The 18,544-nt window shown below is 44.1% G+C and overlaps 1 protein-coding gene and 1 long non-coding RNA gene across 2 annotated transcripts; one reads left to right on the forward strand and one right to left on the reverse strand.

The window, feature by feature from the left end:
• Window positions 1-562: 562 nt before the first annotated feature.
• LOC127903758 (uncharacterized) lies at window positions 563-1,054 on the forward strand. The gene has a single exon (XM_052444461.1). The coding sequence runs from the start codon at window positions 563-565 to the stop codon at window positions 1,052-1,054; it is 492 nt and encodes a 163-aa protein (XP_052300421.1).
• A 3,604-nt stretch (window positions 1,055-4,658) lies between these two features.
• LOC127898725 (uncharacterized) lies at window positions 4,659-17,462 on the reverse strand. The gene is made up of 3 exons (XR_008050568.1): window positions 17,341-17,462; window positions 5,402-5,445; window positions 4,659-4,841 (listed from the first exon to the last, which is right to left on the reverse strand). It is a non-coding gene; the product is annotated as an uncharacterized LOC127898725 (long non-coding RNA).
• Between the last annotated feature and the right edge of the window lie 1,082 nt (window positions 17,463-18,544).

The raw sequence follows: 18,544 nt of genomic DNA on the forward strand, positions 1-18,544 counted from the left end.
CAGGACTGGCCGCTGAAAATAGAAACTGAACGAGCTAATCATGGACTGAATCAGATTTCATGTCCGTTTCAATTTGGCCCATAAACCAAACAGTGTTTCTTTTTCCTACTTTTCGAGTCTTTGCAAAATTCATTTATTCTAGAAAAGTAAACCCAACTATGGTGCTCAGGTCAAATGAGCAATTCTATTTTTGACATTAACGTTAGATTAATTAGAAAAAGTGTTGACTGGAATGACTCATGAAGTTAAATTAGTTCTATTTGTTGCTATTTTTTAGGATTATGACCATTTCTTCATGCTATTTTCTTACACTTAGTTGTTATTCTCAACATGTAGCAGATTTTTCTGCAATTTAGTTTCCATTATGCTGTATAAATAGAAGATTTTTGCTCAATAAAATATAACTCAGTAGTCTCTAAATCAGCCTTCTCTCATTATCTTTAAATCCAAAATAATGGTACCAGAGCACTTGATCTTTAGGGACCTGTGAGATTGAGAAAGCTTGAACACAATTCCTAAACAATTATCACCTATCTCCCCAAAAACACAAAACCTTTCCAGAATGAATTCAGAAAATCCATTCACTGTAATTGCACCTCCAGTGTTTGATGGAACAAATTATCAAGCGTGGGCTGTTAGAATGGAAGCTTATCTTGATGCGAATGATCCGTGGGAAGCTATTGAACAAATATATGAAGTTCCACCCTTGCTAGACAATCCAACTCTTGCACAAATCAGAAATCAAAAAGATATGAAGCAAGGAAAATCAAAAGCAAAAGCAACCTTGTTTACAGCAGTCTCATCCACCAATTTTTCCAGAATAATGACGCTGAAAACAGCCAAGGAAATTTGGGATTTTTTGAAGCAAGAATACGAAGGAAATGAAAGGGTTAAAGGGATGCAAGTGCTGAATTTGATCCTAGAATTTGAGATGCAAAAGATGAAAGAATCAGAAACAATTCAAGAATATTCTGACAGACTTTTTGAGATTGCCAACAAGGTAAGGCTCCTTGGTACTGATTTTTCCGACTCTAGAGTTGTTCAAAAATCCTAGTTATAGTTCCTGAAAAGTTTGAGCCTACATTTCATCTTTGGAAAACTCAAAAGATCTATCAAGTATTACCTTGGCAGAGTTGTTGAATGCTTTACATGCATTAGAACAAATGAGGTTTATGAGACAAGAAGAATCTGTGGAGGGTGCTTTTCAAGCCAAACCACAAAACAATAAAGGTAGCAAAAATAAGAAAAAACATAACAAAGTCAACAAGCTTGGAGGTTCTGCAAGCAGTAACAAAAATAGCCAAAGCAGCAACACTCAAGTCTTTCCAACTTGCCTTTACTGCAAAAAATCAATCATCCACAAAATAAGTGTTGGTGGAGGACAGATGCAAAATGTCATAAGTGTGGTCAGTTAGGGCACATGGAAATGATATGCAAGAGTCAACAGCAGCAAAAGAGAAGCCACGGTTGTTTATGATCAACCTCAAGAGGAACAATTGTTTATGGTATCATGCTTTGCCACCAACAGCTCCATAGAGAGTTGGCTTATAGATAGTGATTGTACAAACCACATGGCTTATGATCGAGAGCTCTTCAGAGAGCTTGACAAGACCGCTATTTCCAAAGTCAAAATTGAAAATGGGGCAGACATTGCAGTAAAAGGCAAAGGAACAATAGCGATTGAAGGCTACACAGGTCTGAAATTGATTTCTCATGTTTTATATGTTCCTGAACTAATCAAAATCTTTTGAGTGTTATTCAGTTGTTAGAAAAAGGCTATAAGATGCTGTTTGAAGACAAGAACTGTGTAATCAAATATGCAAAAGATAGAGAGGTATTCAAAGTTCAGATGAAAGGCAAAAACTTTGCCTTGGATTTGATGAAAGAAGAACAAGCTGTTGTATACAGAGAAGATAGCAATACGATGCTTGGGCACAAGAGATTAGGGCATTTCCATCATATTGCTCTACTTTACATGAAGAAGAACAATCTGGTCAAAAGCTTGCCTAAATTAGAGGAGGAGCCTCCTGAATGTGCTGCCTGTCAGTATGGGAAGCACGTTAGGATTCCATTTCAACAAAACAAAGCCTAGAGAGCTACACAGAGGTTGTAATTAATACACACAGATGTTGGAGGACCAATGAACACACCATCTTTGAATAACAGTAAGTATTATATTGTTTTCATTGATGATTACTCAAGAATGTACTGGATTTATTTTATGAAGCTTAAATATGAAGTTGCTGACATCTTTGTGAAGTTTAAAGCTTGGGTTGAAACTTAAAGTAGATGCAAGATGCAAGTGGTTAGGTCTGATAATAGAACGAAATATACCTCTAAAAAATTTAACAAGTTTTGTGAAGATGCAGGCATTGAACATCAGCTGACAACACTTTACAATCCTCAGCAGAATGGTGTTGTGTAGAGGAAAAATCAGACAATAATGGAGATGACAAAATGCTTACTTCATGACAAAATGCTGCCAAAGAAATTTTGGGCTGAGGCCATAAACACAGTAGTTTTTTACTGAACAGATTGCCAAAAAAAGCTTTTGCAGAAAAAGACTCCATTTGAAGCATGGTATGGCTACAAACCAAAGCTGCTTAATCTGAAGACATTTGGTTGTCCATGTTTCTCTTACATCCCTTAAGTTAAGAGAGACAAATTGGACAAAAAGGCAGAACCGAGGATTTTTGTGGGCTATAGCTCAATTTTAAAAGCCTACAAGATCTATTTACTAAAAAGCAACAAAGTAATAGTCAGTAAAGATGTTCAATTCTTTGAGTTAGATAACTGGAGTTGGGAGAATGACAAGAAGCTTGAGGTTCAGAAGGAGAATGATGATACATATTATGAAAACGTTAGAGGAACCAAATCACTCTCTGACATCTATAAGAGGTGTACTATTAATGTAACAGAGCCTGCATGGTATGAAGAAGCTGCAACTGATCAGACATGGATAGCCGCAATGAAAAACGAGCTAAAGATGATTTAAAAAAAATCAAACATGGGAGTTGGTAGACCGACCTGAACATAAGAAAGCTATATGAGTCAAGTGAGTTTACAGGACCAAGCTCAATCTGAATGGTTCTATAAATAAGTACAAGGTAAGACTTGCTGTCAAAGGATATGCCCAGATGTTTGGGGTATATTTTTCTTGCCCCAGTTGCCAGGTTGGACACTATAAGGATGTTGTTGGCTCTTGCTGCACAACAAGGTTGGGTTATACACCAAATGGATGTCAAATCAGCCTTTTTGAATGGATACTTGGAGGAAGAAATTTTTGTGGAGCAACCTGAGGGGTTTATTTTTCCAGGACAAGAGGAAAAGGTATATCAACTAAAGAAAGCCCTGTACGGTTTAAAACATGCAACTTAGGTCCTGGTATAGTAGAATTGACACACATTTAACAAACATAGGCTTCGAAAAAGTCTGAGTGAATCTACTTTATATATCAAGAAGGCTGATAATAAAATACTTGTGGTATCTCTGTATGTTGATGATCTACTTATTATAGGAAGTAGCAAGGAGTTGAGTGACAAGTTTAAAGTATAAATGAAAGATGTCTTTGAAATGACAGACCTTGGGAGGATGAAATTCTTCTTTGGTATGCAGGTATATCAAAAGCAAAATAAAATATTTCTATGCCAGCAAAAGTATGCAAAGGAAGTTATCAAGAAATTCAACATGGAAGAGTGCAAGCCAACTGCAACTCCAATGAATCAAAAGGAGAAGTTTTGCAAAGAAGATAAAGTTGAAAATGTGGATGAAAGGCTGTACAGAAGCCTAATAGGCTGCCTAATGTATTTACCTACAACCAGACCAGATGTCATGCATGCAATAAGTTTGCTATCAATGTATATGCACTGTTGATAACTCTATGAAATGAGAGTTATTACATCAATTCTAGACTTAAATCAAGTTAGAGAACAAATAAGGTGTTTTTATTACATTTTGGTTATATTTTGCATAAACATTCATTTTAGTTGAGTCTTAATAAGTTTTGCTTAAATCAAAGTAATTTGTGCTCAAAACAGGTGCATAATTGTAGGTTTTCATAAAGTCTTAATTCATGAAGGGATGCTGAGGCATTAGATTAGCAAGAGGAGGAAAGAAGATGGCCGCAAGAGAAGTAAAGCACAATCGGAAACAGTGCAATGTTGCAGCTGTTGTTAGAGCAACCAGTGCTATAGCATTCTGGAAGCAATGAGGGAGAAAACTTAGGTGCGGGCCAGCTGCAGAATCGCGATCTGCATGTTTCCTAATTTAACTCAGGCAAGGCCACATACTTTTATTTTGCCATAGTTTGCAGTATAAAAGGGAGGCGCGTACCACATAGAAAGGCGGCAAGGGAATTATCATTAAAATCATTAGAGAGGAAAGGAGAAGAAGATCATAATTGAAGAGTGTTGTTTGAGCAACATTGAGGAATCTTGCAGAATTATTTGGATTTGTCTTTCACCATTCTCAACTTATATTTATCTTCTTTCTTTGATTGTTCTGATGTATCCCGTGAACAATATATTTATGTTTGTTTTTCTTATTCAGAATATGAACTAGATTTGCTTGTAGTTGAGTGACAAACAATCCAATGGGTTCTTGACTATTTTTATGTGTTGTTATGTCATTGCTGCAGCATTTTACTCTAGTAGTGTAACACCCCAGTCCAAAATCCAAGGGCAAATATGTCCACAACTCACATATGATTTAAATAACTTTTTACAAACAATAAAAATTCGAGCCTCAAATACAAAGGCCAGCGGAATAACTTAAAAATTTAGCCAAACCATCTACCATCTTCAACTTGTCACTCATCACGAATCAATCCTGACTTCTGGAAACTGAATCACAATAAACTATAATGAGTACAAAACTCAGTAAGCAAACTAGTTTTTCTTATAGAAAATAAATACATACTTATACATAATGCAATGGATGATATGCCATGATCTTTTGGAAATACTGTAAAATAAATTCATAAAAATCTCTTTCTATCGCTCTCAAACTTTCTCATTTTCTTTCGATGAAATACGTATCCTGCAATGTGGCACTTTGTGCTGTGCGTGGCACTTTGCAGCGCTCTGGCCCTCAAGAGGTGGCCCCCGCATAGTCTCAAGAGGTGGCCCCCAATGCAAAATCTCATAAAACAGAAATTCCGTTTGCTAAAATCCACTTTCTCATTCGTAGAAAACTCAATGCATTTTCGTGCTCATGCCAATAAACCATCACACATACATATGCCCATGTACATAATCACGCTCAACACATGCCAACACATCACATAAACACATGGGCAAAGACATCTAAATCCATATCCGTATATATATCAAAGTAGGCTTTTCACACAAGTCAAACATATATATTGTTTAGTGTGATTCGTTTTAAAGTCTAGTTTACTTACCTCTTGGCATCCTCATGTAACAAATGCGTACTGATACCATCAACCTAAAATCATCAATAAATTCTCATAAGATATAATCAAATCTCAATCATAAAATCTAATGTCCTCAAATATCTCAATTTAAACAACTCTTAAGCTCAACTTCAAATGTCCTCAATAATCGGCCCTCAAAACATAACAGTCCATACTTCTCCGATTTTTAATAAATTATTCTCTTATTGGAAGAATCTCAAATGTTACAGACCATGTTGAGTGCATAAGAGCACCAGGTCGGCACCAGGTCGACCATGATACTATTCTCGCCCCGGCACGGATCGCTTCAGCCAAAATGATATGAGCAGAACACGGGGGCGAGCATGAGCCGACCAGAGATGGATACAACCAAGGAAACATACCGACCAGAGGTATATACCGAGCCGACATTCATCCCCGGAAAAGCGGGAACACGATCCCACAGAATCGCAGTAGTTACGCTTTTCCAGAGCCGTCGAAGGACACGCGAGATCCACGTTTGCCCATAATGTAACAGTTAGAGCCCCATGAGGGGTTGCCACTACCCGAAAAAGGTGGGATGAAGGGAAAACGAAAAGGTGGGGGCAGCGGCTATAAAATGGGAAGAAATCGATGAAGAAGGGGACAGAAAAAACTGAGAGGGGGAAAACGCTGCCCAATTGCAACCAGGCCATTTTCCTATAAACTTTGAGCAAATCTCGAACCATTCGTAAATCCAAATTTAATCGTTTTCCCGTAAACACCTTGTGCTAACTTAGGCATCGGAGGGTTTACGCCGGTAAAATCACCGGCGTCTCTGATCCGTTTTTGGTGTACGCAGGTCTAGTGAGAGAGAGAGAAGGGCAATTGCAGCCTTAGCGGTTCAAGCAACAGTCGAGAACTTAAACGTTGGTGAGCGAATCTGGTCGGTCCAAGGACGAGCAGATTTTGGCATCAACATTTTGGCGCCGTCTGTGGGGAGCTGAATAAAAAGCTACCACCAACTTAGTAATTATCGGAGAAGCAGCAAACGATTGGATATGGATGTGTCAAGAAAGGATACTTTAAGGGAGGACAATGAAACGGTAGAGACAATCACTCTCCGGGAGATTGCAAATGAAGCCCGAGAGAGGATGATGCAAGATAGACTGGAGCGAATGGAGAAACAAATGGAGACTCTTGCGGCCGTATTGTTTGAGCTGAGGGACGAGCGGAGAAGGGATTGTGAAACCCCCGTGAGAAGAGATGAAGTTGGAGCCAAACCCAACCTCCGGGGGCGTAGAGTCGGGGAGATCCCTCCGCCCGCAGACCAACCTAACGGGGTGCATCCCCACCGAAGTACTGGTCGGGTCCCAGGGGAACACGTGGATGAAGGGAGAGATCAACCTCGCCCCGGACGGATACTGGAAATAAATGGCCGAGGGGCCAGTGTCGATGAAGGAGAAATCAGACAGCGGTTGCAGAACGTTGAGCAGGAGCGAGACCAGGTAGCTGCACGTGACCCTAATCGTGCCATAGAACTGGAGGGGGAGGTGCGCAGGTTGGCGCAGGTGATAGAGGAGATGCAGGGAAAGAAAAAGCCCCCGAGCTGGAGGATAATGCTAGATGAAGAATCTCCGTTATCAACTGAGATCATGAGTACCATCATTCCAAGAGATTTCCGCTTCCCCGACCTCAAATACTCCGGGCGAAGTGACCCGTTGGTGCACATTGAGCGTTTCAACGACATGACGGGTGTGCAGGGGCTGACACCAGCTCAGAGGTGCAGGGTGTTCCCGTTGACATTAGAGGGACGAGCCCGAGAATGGTACCGCAAGCTGCCCCGAGGAGAAATAAAGGGGTATGAGCAGATGTGCCAAGAGTTGGCCGAGCAGTTCCGAGGGGCAGTGGCCCTGGAGGACAACATGATGGAACTGATGGGGATGAAACAGGAGGATCATGAATCCCTGCGAGACTTTGTGAAACGATATCACCGAGCCGTGCTGGATTTGGGAGCTTTTAATCACCCGCAGGCGTTGAGGGGATTAAAAGAAGGTGTAAGAATCGGCCGATTGTGGTATAACCTAAGGAGCCCCCTCGTACAGAACTACTCGTCGGGGTATGAGCAGGCGAGACGAGATATTGAAATCGAAGAGGAGAAATCAGCTAGACTTAAAAGTGAACAGCTGGAAGAGCTGAGGCAAAAGGAACGGAGAGCCCCGAAAGGGAGCGGGTCGGTAAAGCGAGCTGGAGAATCTTCAGGGATGGGTGGAATTTCAGCTCGGACCCGCCCTTACCCCATAGCTCCGAGAGCACAACAGTTCCAACACAGCCGGGCCCAACCTCCGCGCCCTCCGATCCCAGAGCGGTAGCGAGAATTCAGGCAGATGGCTGCCCACCCTTATCACAGCACTCCCAGAAGTTTAAGTGCACCTAATTACAGGTCGGGACGACCAGAGCAGCCATCCGCTATGCCAACCCGAGGTGACATTCATGATAGTCGAGCAGTTCAGCTAGTAGACCAGAGCTCGGCATATAGACAGTACACGCCATTAAAGATTTCCATGGAGGAATTATATGAGAGGATCGAGGGACGAGGCCTATTGTACCCTCCGGCCCCTATAACAAAACCCGCTCACCGGCGTGATAAGAGCAGGTTCTGCAAATTCCACAACACTCACGGTCATACTATCAACCAATGCCGTGACCTAAGGATTCAGGTGGAGGATTTGGTGAGGAACCAGTACTTGGGTGAGTACGTAGATGGGGTGTCCCCCGTCAGTGAGCCGCAATATGCACAGGATGTAGGAGTTGAAAGGGGTTTAGAATGAGAACAGCCGACTATCCGAGTGATAGCAGGAGGGCCAACATTGGCCGGGGATTCAAACAGAGCACGCAAAAACTATGGGAGATATGCCATGACTGGCAAGGAAGTGCTTCTCAATTTGCCAGCAGCCAAGAGGGCAAAAGTGCGGCAAGTTCCTATTATGTGGACAGAGGACGACGAAGAGGGCATTTTGTACCCTCACGAGGATGCATTGGTGATTAGAGCATTGGTGGCCAGCACAGAATTGCGGCGAATACTGGTAGACACGGGCAGCTCAGTAGACATTCTGTTTAAGTCCGCCCTAGATGATATGGGGATTTCAGACTTAAAGCTGGAACGAACGAATACATCCTTGAAGGGATTTGGAGGGGGACGGTTAACTCCCATGGGGGTCATTGAACTCCCGATTACTGTGGGGACAAAGCCATTTGAAAGAACGATGATGCTGGACTTTGTAGTGGTAGAGGAGAGGAGTCCTTACCAGATGATATTGGGTAGACCGTTCATGAGGATAAGCCAATGTGTAATGTCCACGCATTACCTGGCACTGAAGTACAGAATAAATGGAGTTGTGGGTGTCGTGAAGGGCGACCAGAGAATGGCCAGGAGCTGCTATGCTACAGCGGCCAAGGAAACACTGCAGGTTACGTCTCTAGATAACCGAGGGGATTCAAAAAACGGTCGCCAGGAACCTGTTGAGAAGCTGGAAGAAGTTGTTGTAAGCAGGAGTGACCCTAGCAGAGTGGTTAAGGTCGGAACAGAATTGAGCGAACCAATAAAAGGCGAGCTGGTGAAATGTCTACAGTCCCATGCAGACATATTTGCCTGGTCTCATGAGGATATGCCAGGTATTGATCGCGGGGTAGCATGCCACAAGCTGGCAATCAAGAAAGGGGCAAGGCCGGTGAGACAGAAAAGGAGGTGCTTCAACCATGAGAGGTACGAAGCCATAAATGCCGAGGTAGAAAAACTGCTAAAAGCAGGGTTTATGAGGGAAGCCAAGTACCCGGAGTGGATTTCCAATGTAGTGCTGGTAAAGAAGGCCAATGGGAAGTGGAGAATGTGTGTAGACTTCACGGACCTCAATAAGGCATGCCCGAAGGACAGCTTTCCGCTACCAAAAATAGACCAGTTGGTGGACTCAACCGCGGGTCACAGTCTGCTCAGTTTCATGGATGCCTTCTCCGGATACAACCAAATACCCATGAACGAGCAGGATGAGGAAAGCACGACCTTTATAACTAACATGGGTTTGTTTTGTTACAGGGTGATGCCCTTTGGTCTGAAAAATGCTGGAGCTACCTATCAAAGGTTAGTGAACAAGGTCTTCAAACCATTAATCGGCCACACTATGGAAGTATATGTGGACGATATGATCACCAAGTCAAGAGAACCGAGAGATCATGTGAAGCACTTGGAAGAGACCTTTGATTTGCTGAGGAAGTACGAAATGAAGCTGAACCCGGAGAAATGTGCATTTGGGGTCAGCTCGGGCAAATTTTTGGGGTACCTGGTGAGCCATCGAGGGATTGAGGCCAACCCAGAAAAGATACGGGCGGTGATAGAAATGCGGTCCCCAAGAACAGTTAAGGAGGTGCAGAGCCTTACGGGGAAATTGGCAGCATTAAACCGATTCATTTCGCGAGCCACTGATAAGTGCCACCCTTTCTTCCAAGTCATAAAGAAGGGGAAGAAGATGGAATGGACACCAGAATGCGAGGAGGCATTTGGACAGTTGAAGGAATACCTGGCCCGCGCCCCGTTACTATCAACTCCCAGAGAGGGTGACCAGCTGCTTTTGTACTTGGCAATCTCTAAGTGGGCTACCAGCTCGGTCTTAGTCAGGGAAGAAGAAGGAAAGCAACACCCAGTATACTACACAAGCAAGGCCCTGGTAGACGCAGAAACCAGATATCCACTAATGGAGAGGTGGGCGCTCGCCCTGATAACGGCAGCGCGCAAACTCCGACCATATTTCCAGCCCACCAGATCGTTGTGATGACTGACCAGCCCCTTCGGCAGGTGCTTCAAAAACCAGATGCGTCTGGTCGACTAGTAAAATGGTCCGTGGAGCTGAGTGAGTTTGACTTGTCCTACAGGCCCCGAGGAGCAATCAAGGCCCAAGCCCTGGTAGATTTTATGATTGATCGTGCTGAACCAGGGGAAGAGGTTCACGAGGAACAATCAGCTGAACAGGAGGATTCAAAGGGGGTATGGCTGGTAATGGTTGATGGATCGCGTAGTGAACAGGGATCCGGGGCAGGAGTTATAATACGAAGCCCAGAAGGTGTTGAGGCATCCTATGCAGTGAAGTTCGAGTTCCAGCTTACGAACAACCAAGCTGAATATGAGGCCTTCATTACTGGGCTCGGTCTTGCACATGCGCTGCGAGCAGAAAGGGTAGAATGTAACCAGCTCACTGATCAGTTCCAAGTAAGGGAAGAGAAATTGGGACTTTATTTGAAGAAGGCAAAGCAGATGGTTGGGTTTTTCCAGGAGGTGGAAGTAAAGCAGATATCCCGGAATGAGAATTACCGAGCGGATATGTTGGCTAGGATGGCTGCTATTGCAGATCCAAAATTACCGAAGTCAGTTCCACTAGAGATAAGGACCTCACCAAGTATTGAGGAAGATGCAGAGGTGATGAGAGTAAGTATTGGCGAATCCTGGATGGACCCGATTTGCGCATATGTCCGCGATGGAGTTTTACCAGAGGATAAGAGACAAGCAAGAAAATTGAAATGCCGAGCAGCAAGGTATACGCTACTGGATGGGGTGTTGTACCGCCGAGGGTTCACCTTGCCCCTTTTGAGATGTTTGGATGATGAGGAGGCGGATTATGTTCTAAGAGAGATTCATGAGGGAATATGCGGCAATCACTCAGGAGCAAGAACTTTAGCCTTCAAGGCACTCCGGCAAGGATATTTCTGGCCAACCATGCACCAGGATGCCAAGAGGATGGCAAAAAATTGTAAAACATGCCAAAGCTTCTCCGAGGTTCCTGCACAACCCCCAGAAAAGCTGACGGCTATGACATCCCCATGGCCTTTCGCTCAATGGGGAATCGACTTGATTGGTCTGTTACCTAAGGGACGAGGAGCGGCGACACATGCAATTGTGGCAATAGACTACTTCACCAAGTGGGTGGAAGTGGGAGTCCTCAGCCAGATCACAGAGAGGAAGACAACAGATTTTATTTGGAAAAATATCATCTGCAGATATGGGATCCCCTACGCCATCATCACAGACAATGGGAGGCAGTTTGACAACGGCAACTTCAGAGAGTTTTGCCGAAACCTGGGGGTGGACCTGAAGTTCTGCACCCCCGCACACCCCCAGGCAAATGGACAAGTGGAAGCAGCCAACAAGGTGATAAAGAAGCTCCTGAAGACTAGATTGGGAGAGAAGCAGGGAGCTTGGGTTGATGAGCTTCCAGGGGTACTGTGGGCCTACAGGACAACTCACAAAACCGCCACAGGAGAAACACCGTTCGCTTTAGCCTTTGGTCATGAGGCGGTAATCCCAGCAGAGATTGGAGTGGGGACACATCGAACGGAACATTTCGCTGAGGAGCAAAACGACGAGCAGATCTGCCTAAGCCTAGACCTGCTGGAGGAGAAAAGGGAAGGGGCCTCGAAGAAAGTGGCCCAATGTCAGCAAAGGGTCATGCGTTATTACAACAAGAATGTACGCGTGAGGCAGTTCCGAGCAGGAGATTGGGTACTTAGGAAAGTGAACCAGAACACCAGGAATCCTAACCATGGAGCTCTTGGTCCGAAGTGGGAAGGCCCGTACAGGGTGATACGAGCAACTGGTCCGGGAGCTTATAAGTTAGCATACCGAGATGGACGAGACGTGAAGAGGTCATGGAACGCCGAGCATTTGAAGAAGTATTTCCAGTAAGCAAATACTCTACCAAATCTTCAATTTGATAAGTTATATTGATCAAATGCATGATGGCTTGGTGCACATGCATATGTTTTGTACTTTTGTAACACATTCAAATTTCAATAAAGAGGAATTCAGCATGAAAAGTCCCGGCTAATAAGCCCATCAAAAATCCATTAAGGCAAGAAAGTGCCTACCTCTGCTCGGTCAAACGAAAGACCAGCAGCTAATCTACTAAGGCAAGAAAGTGCCTGCCTCTGCTCGGTCAAACGAACGACCAGCAGCTAATCTGTTAAGGCAAGAAAGTGCCTACCTCTGCTCGGTCAAATAAACGACCAGCAGCTAATCTATTAAGGCAAGAAAGTGCCTACCTCTGCTCGGTCAAACGAAAGACCAGCAGCTAATCTACTAAGGCAAGAAAGTGCCTGCCTCTGCTCGGTCAAACGAACGACCAGCAGCTAATCTACTAAGGCAAGAAAGTGCCTGCCTCTGCTCGGTCAAACGAACGACCAGCAGCTAATCTGTTAAGGCAAGAAAGTGCCTACCTCTGCTCGGTCAAATAAACGACCAGCAGCTAATCTATTAAGGCAAGAAAGTGCCTACCTCTGCTCGGTCAAACGAAAGACCAGCAGCTAATCTACTAAGGCAAGAAAGTGCATGCCTCTGCTCGGTCAAACAAACGACCAGCAGCTAATCTACTAAGGCAAGAAAGTGCCTGCCTCTGCTCGGTCAAATAAACGACCAGCAGCTAATCTATTAAGGCAAGAAAGTGCCTACCTCTGCTCGGTCAAACGAAAGACCAGCAGCTAATCTACTAAGGCAAGAAAGTGCCTGCCTCTGCTCGGTCAAACAAACGACCAGCAGCTAATCTACTAAGGCAAGAAAGTGCCTGCCTCTGCTCGGTCAAACGAAGGACAGCAGCTAATTTATCAAATGTTACTAAGGCAACAGAGTGCCTATTTCTGCTCGGTCAACGAATGACCAGCAGCTAAAGCTACGAACACTCTCCTAAGGCGAGCGCCTGTTTCTGCTCGGTCAATGAAAGACCAGCAGCTAATTCTACGAGAAGTTTACTAAGGCAAGTAAATACATACACCTACTCGGTCCACTAAGGAACCAGCAGGCAAGATCAGATAAGTTGTGCAATCATTTTGCAGAAACAGCCTATAAGTAGACATTAGACAAGGGAGCCAATAAAGAGCATCTAAAAATTTATTAATGTTCAGTTGGTTACAAAACTAATGAAAATCTAAAGTCTATACAAAAATAGACCTAAGGATTAGGAGGGTCAACGGCTTCAGCAGGTGAAGGATCAGTTGTCCCAGGAGGTGGAGGATCAGCAATACTGGGAGGGGGCGGCATGGATCCTTGTCCCATTTCAAAAGCACGTCCCCCAGCTCCCCCCTCCTGCACCTCATCTAAAGGAGCCTCCACCTGGTTCTGCTCACCCTGCTCCTTACCTCCCTGGCCGACCCCAGCCATGTACCTCTCCACTCCAGCCTCCAGCTTGCTCATGTCCAGCTCGGGATATTCTTCCTTATGCACAGACATGATGCACTTATAGGAGAAGGCAACCCCAGAGTCATACTCGGCATCCAGCCGATCGTCCACATCAGCGGATTTGCCTTTCTCCTCAGCCAGCTGCTCACCCAAGGATTTGATTTCCCCCTCAAGGGCGGTCCTCAGAGTATCCCTTTCAATTTGAGTAGCCTGAAGATCAGATCTCAGGTCACCCAACTCGCCCTCAAGCTTGGAGGAAGTGGACTCAGCAACAGCAGTTTTCTCCTCAAGCTCCATAAGCTGTTTGTTCAGCTCGGCCAGTTTCTCCTTGGTGCGGTCAGCAGACTCAACTTTCTTTTTCAACTCTTGGTTATCAGCCTGGAGCTTCTTCTCATGACGCGCAGACCCGGTCTTGTAGCACGAGACCATTGTGGCCAGCCTGAAGGAAACTCTCTGAACAGAGGCAGCCAACTCAGAAAGGCTCATGCTCTCGATGTCCTTCACCATCTTGGGCCCAACGGATTTCTTATAATCCTTCTGGTAGGGGCTCAGGTAGTCACCTTGATCTCGAGATGGAAGAGGAGAAGATCGGTCCCCAGACTGCAAGCTGACCTCAGGACTCTTGTCGGAGGTTTTCTCCCCAACACTCTTACGAGGTGGAGGAGGAGGCAGAGCAGGAACAGGTGCCTTGGAAGGACCGACGCTAGGTTTCTTCGGAGGAGGAGGAGGGTTGCTGGAGCTGCTTGCAGCCCGACCACGCTTCCTGCTCATCACGCTGAGGATCTTGTTATCCATCCCGGCAGCTATGTCCACTAAACCCGAGCCGACCAGGCTTGTTGGTGACAGGAGGTCTTGGCAGGTAGACGCGTTCAGCAGAGCCGTTTCCACCTAAAGCAAAGGCCGATCTTCAAGCCCCCCGATCAGACCCCACGACTCTGAAATAACACAGAAGGTTAAAGAACCCAATAAGTAGCAATCTAATTCAGAATATAGGCAAAAATGAACGACCTGGGGTGACAAAATGGGTAGGAAGATAAATGTCCCCACCAAGCGACCGAACCGCTGGACACCAGTTCCCTCCAGCAAAGAAGAATTTGTTCTTCCAATTTTTACATGAAGATGGAAACCCAGTGATCGGTTTCCTCTTTGCGGAACTGGACATGAAATAGTACCAGCCTGCCTCCCTCGGGCTACTCCGCAGCTGGTACAGATGTTTCACTTCAACAAGAGAAGGCTCCTCCGACCCGCACCTCTCCCACAACACAAACATTGCCGAGAGAACCCTCCACCCATTTGGGTGTAACTGACCTGGGGCCAGGTGCATACCGCCCAGTATCTTGGCAAAGTAAGGTTGAAGGGGTAGCCGAGCTCCTAGTCTGAAACTCTCCAAGTGCATCGTCACATACCCTTTCGGAGGCCGACTAGGGACGTCACCTTTCCCAGGAACTACAAGACGAACCTCGTCGGGGATGTTGTAGAGGTTCCTAAGTTTAAATAGATCAGTAGGGGTGGTGGCACAAGCCATGAAATCAATAGGGTAGGAATCAGCCTCCACCCTATGGCCTAGGTTCCTTTTCTGAGCAGCTCGGCTCGGTCCAGAACTGCTCCCCTCACCATCACCTACTCCTTCAGGGATCCCAACCCCACCAGAACTGTGGTTCTCACCAGAGCCCGACGCAGGTCCACCTCTATTCCCAACAAGCTCTAGTTCAGGGGAAGGAGAGATAACTAAAGGGCGTGGGTATTCAAGGGCATCCCTGCCATGGGAAGGACCTACACTACTGGAGGGGCCTAAGTAATCAGTGGGTATTGGCACATTGAAGCCTGAATCCCCAGACTCTTCATCACCCTCATCAACAATTAATTTCCTCTTCCGATTTGACATACCGGAATCCCAAAAAGAAAACAAAGAAAACCCAAGTACACGAATACAAAAAGGGGCAACACAGAACCCAATCAACAACAGCCAAAGAAGGGGTTAAAGGCTATACCTGGAATAGACTGACACTGATAGCGCTGCCGTGACAGAGAAGACACCCAGCAAATGGATACTCCGGGCGCTGGAAGTGTGAGCAAAGTTCAGAGAAAAATTTGGTTAGCGGCGGAGAAACGAGTAACAAGATGATGATGACTCCAGTCTAGGGATTTGAAACGAAAAGGCGGAAATAGAAGCATTTAAGTGATGGGATATGCCAGCTCACCCCCCATATATCGAGGACGAATAGCCCGTCGTTTCAAATTTCAAATTCGGAGAGTCGGGAAGCGCCACGTCACCAACCGTTACGAGAGGCCAGGATAGATGCAAGCCCAGATATGCAATGGGCATGCTTATTTAGGCCCATGCTCAGGTCGGAATCCCCCCAGAACAAGGATGGTACCTCAGGTCCGCCCCAGCAAACAAAAGACCAGATGAGAAGTTCCCCGGGTTGGCGAGATTTGACCATCAGTTTCTGCTCTTCATTCATTTCATTCACCAGACCAGAAACTGGGGGACTGGTGTTGAGTGCATAAGAGCACCAGGTCGGCACCAGGTCGACCATGATACTATTCTCGCCCCGGCACGGATCGCTTCAGCCAAAATGATATGAGCAGAACACGGGGGCGAGCATGAGCCGACCAGAGATGGATACAACCAAGGAAACATACCGACCAGAGGTATATACCGAGCCGACATTCATCCCCGGAAAAGCGGGAACACGATCCCACAGAATCGCAGTAGTTACGCTTTTCCAGAGCCGTCGAAGGACACGCGAGATCCACGTTTGCCCACAATGTAACAGTTAGAGCCCCATGAGGGGTTGCCACTACCCGAAAAAGGTGGGATGAAGGGCAAACGAAAAGGTGGGGGCAGCGGCTATAAAATGGGAAGAAATCGATGAAGAAGGGGACAGAAAAAACTGAGAGGGGGAAAACGCTGCCCAATTGCAACCAGGCCATTTTCCTATAAACTTTGAGCAAATCTCGAACCATTCGTAAATCCAAATTTAATCGTTTTCCCGTAAACACCTTGTGCTAACTTAGGCATCGGAGGGTTTACGCCCGCAAAATCACCGGCGTCTCTGATCCGTTTTTGGTGTACGCAGGTCTAGTGAGAGAGAGAGAAGGGCAATTGCAGCCTTAGCGGTTCAAGCAACAGTCGAGAACTTAAACGTTGGTGAGCGAATCTGGTCGGTCCAAGGACGAGCAGATTTTGGCATCAACAGACCATATGCTGACACATTGAAAGTTCATTGATAAAAATTTCATAACATAATTCCTTCCAAAACGATTGAAAATAATTCACGTTTCAGACATCATCAATACCGTCAAACAGTTTTCTGTTTTGAACACACTTGCTTTAAAAATACAAAACAATTTATTTCTTTATCATAAAATCATGAAAATTTCCAGAATCATACTAGACACATATAAAAATCATTGGTCCAAATTTCATAATTTTTGAAGAAGTCTAGATATGGTAGAAATAATTTCGTAATTCACTGAAATCATAAATTTCCAGGTTTTCAGACTTGATTTTGAAAAATCATAATTAATTTAAATCTTATCCGATTAACTTGAAACAAGTTTCAAAACATATTAGACGATGTCTAGTTTAACATACCCAAAAATCAGAATCAAAATCAATTTGTACAAATTATTATGATTTTCGTAATAATTCACTATCAGCATATTTATGTAAAATCTTTGATTTCTACTTCTATTGCAATCATGCTTCTCCACAACAATTTAATAGAAACCAATAATTAAAACATACCTCCAAAACTTCTCCCAACAATAACAACTTGATCCAATGTGTTGTCTATGGCAAAATTAAGAAGAAGAAGAAGACTTTCTTCTTCTTTTTTTCTTTTCTTTTCTCTCTTGTCTCTCCATCTCTCTTTTTCAACCGATCCTTCTTTTTCTCTCTCTTATAATGAAAAAGACATATTGTTCTATTTATACAAGGGTAAAAAGAATCACTAAAAATTAAAAAGACTTAAATACCCTTAGGAGATTTGGGGTATTATAAGTAGTTATTATTAATATAACTGTTATTTCGGTTGACCACCCATTTAATAGTTCAAGTTAAGATAGAGCCGCAAAAGGACATGTCTTAGCGAATATTATTAGAGTATTACTTGATCTTAATTTAAGTTTTTTGGATTAAGTTATCTTGAATCCCATAAAGGCTATACTTGAAGTTAAGATTTGTGACACACTAGACATAGGTGCTCACCTTGTAGGGTGGAGAGACTAAATGATCATAATGTCATACCATAAGTAGATTAGCAACTAGTCATTGTTAATAGATTTAAGGGTATGAGAGTTCCAATATGCGATAGCTGAGGATGTAGATTAATTTTGTCCAGTGCTGCAGCACTTGCCGTAACAACTAGTGTTAACGTGATGAAAAGCAGTCAGCCCATAAGGAGAGTTTGATCATTCAACTACCATAGTCTCAATTGAATCTTAAACACATTTAATTTGGTTTAATTCATTACGGTACTGTTTTATTTTATTCTCTCACAATCATCAATTACAATAGAACCCACTCTACATTTGTTAACTTCAGATTGAATTTAGTTGCACTATTGTGATTGCTATAACATTTCAAGTGACATCAATCCCTGTGGAGACGATCTTGAATATTCATCACTTTATTACTTGTTGTGTACACTTGCACATTGACACCAATAGCATTTGATTATAAAATTAACCAACAACTGTGCTATTGAAATTCATTTTCAGGCAAAATTCTTAGATATGTTAAGGGCACAATTGATTGTGGAATAAGGTTCAGTCAAGTTAAAAACTTCAGTCTTTATGGATATTCTGATAGTGATTAGGCTGGATGTGTTGATGATATGAGGAGCACCTCAGGTTACTATTTTAGCTTTGGTTCTGGAAATTTTTCATGGTGTTCTAGGAAGCAAGAAGTCATAGCTCAATCCACAACAGAATCAGAATATGTAGTTGCT

This window comes from Citrus sinensis, chromosome 7, assembly GCF_022201045.2.
Source record: "Citrus sinensis cultivar Valencia sweet orange chromosome 7, DVS_A1.0, whole genome shotgun sequence".
In the NCBI taxonomy this organism is placed as follows: Eukaryota; Viridiplantae; Streptophyta; class Magnoliopsida; order Sapindales; family Rutaceae; genus Citrus; species Citrus sinensis.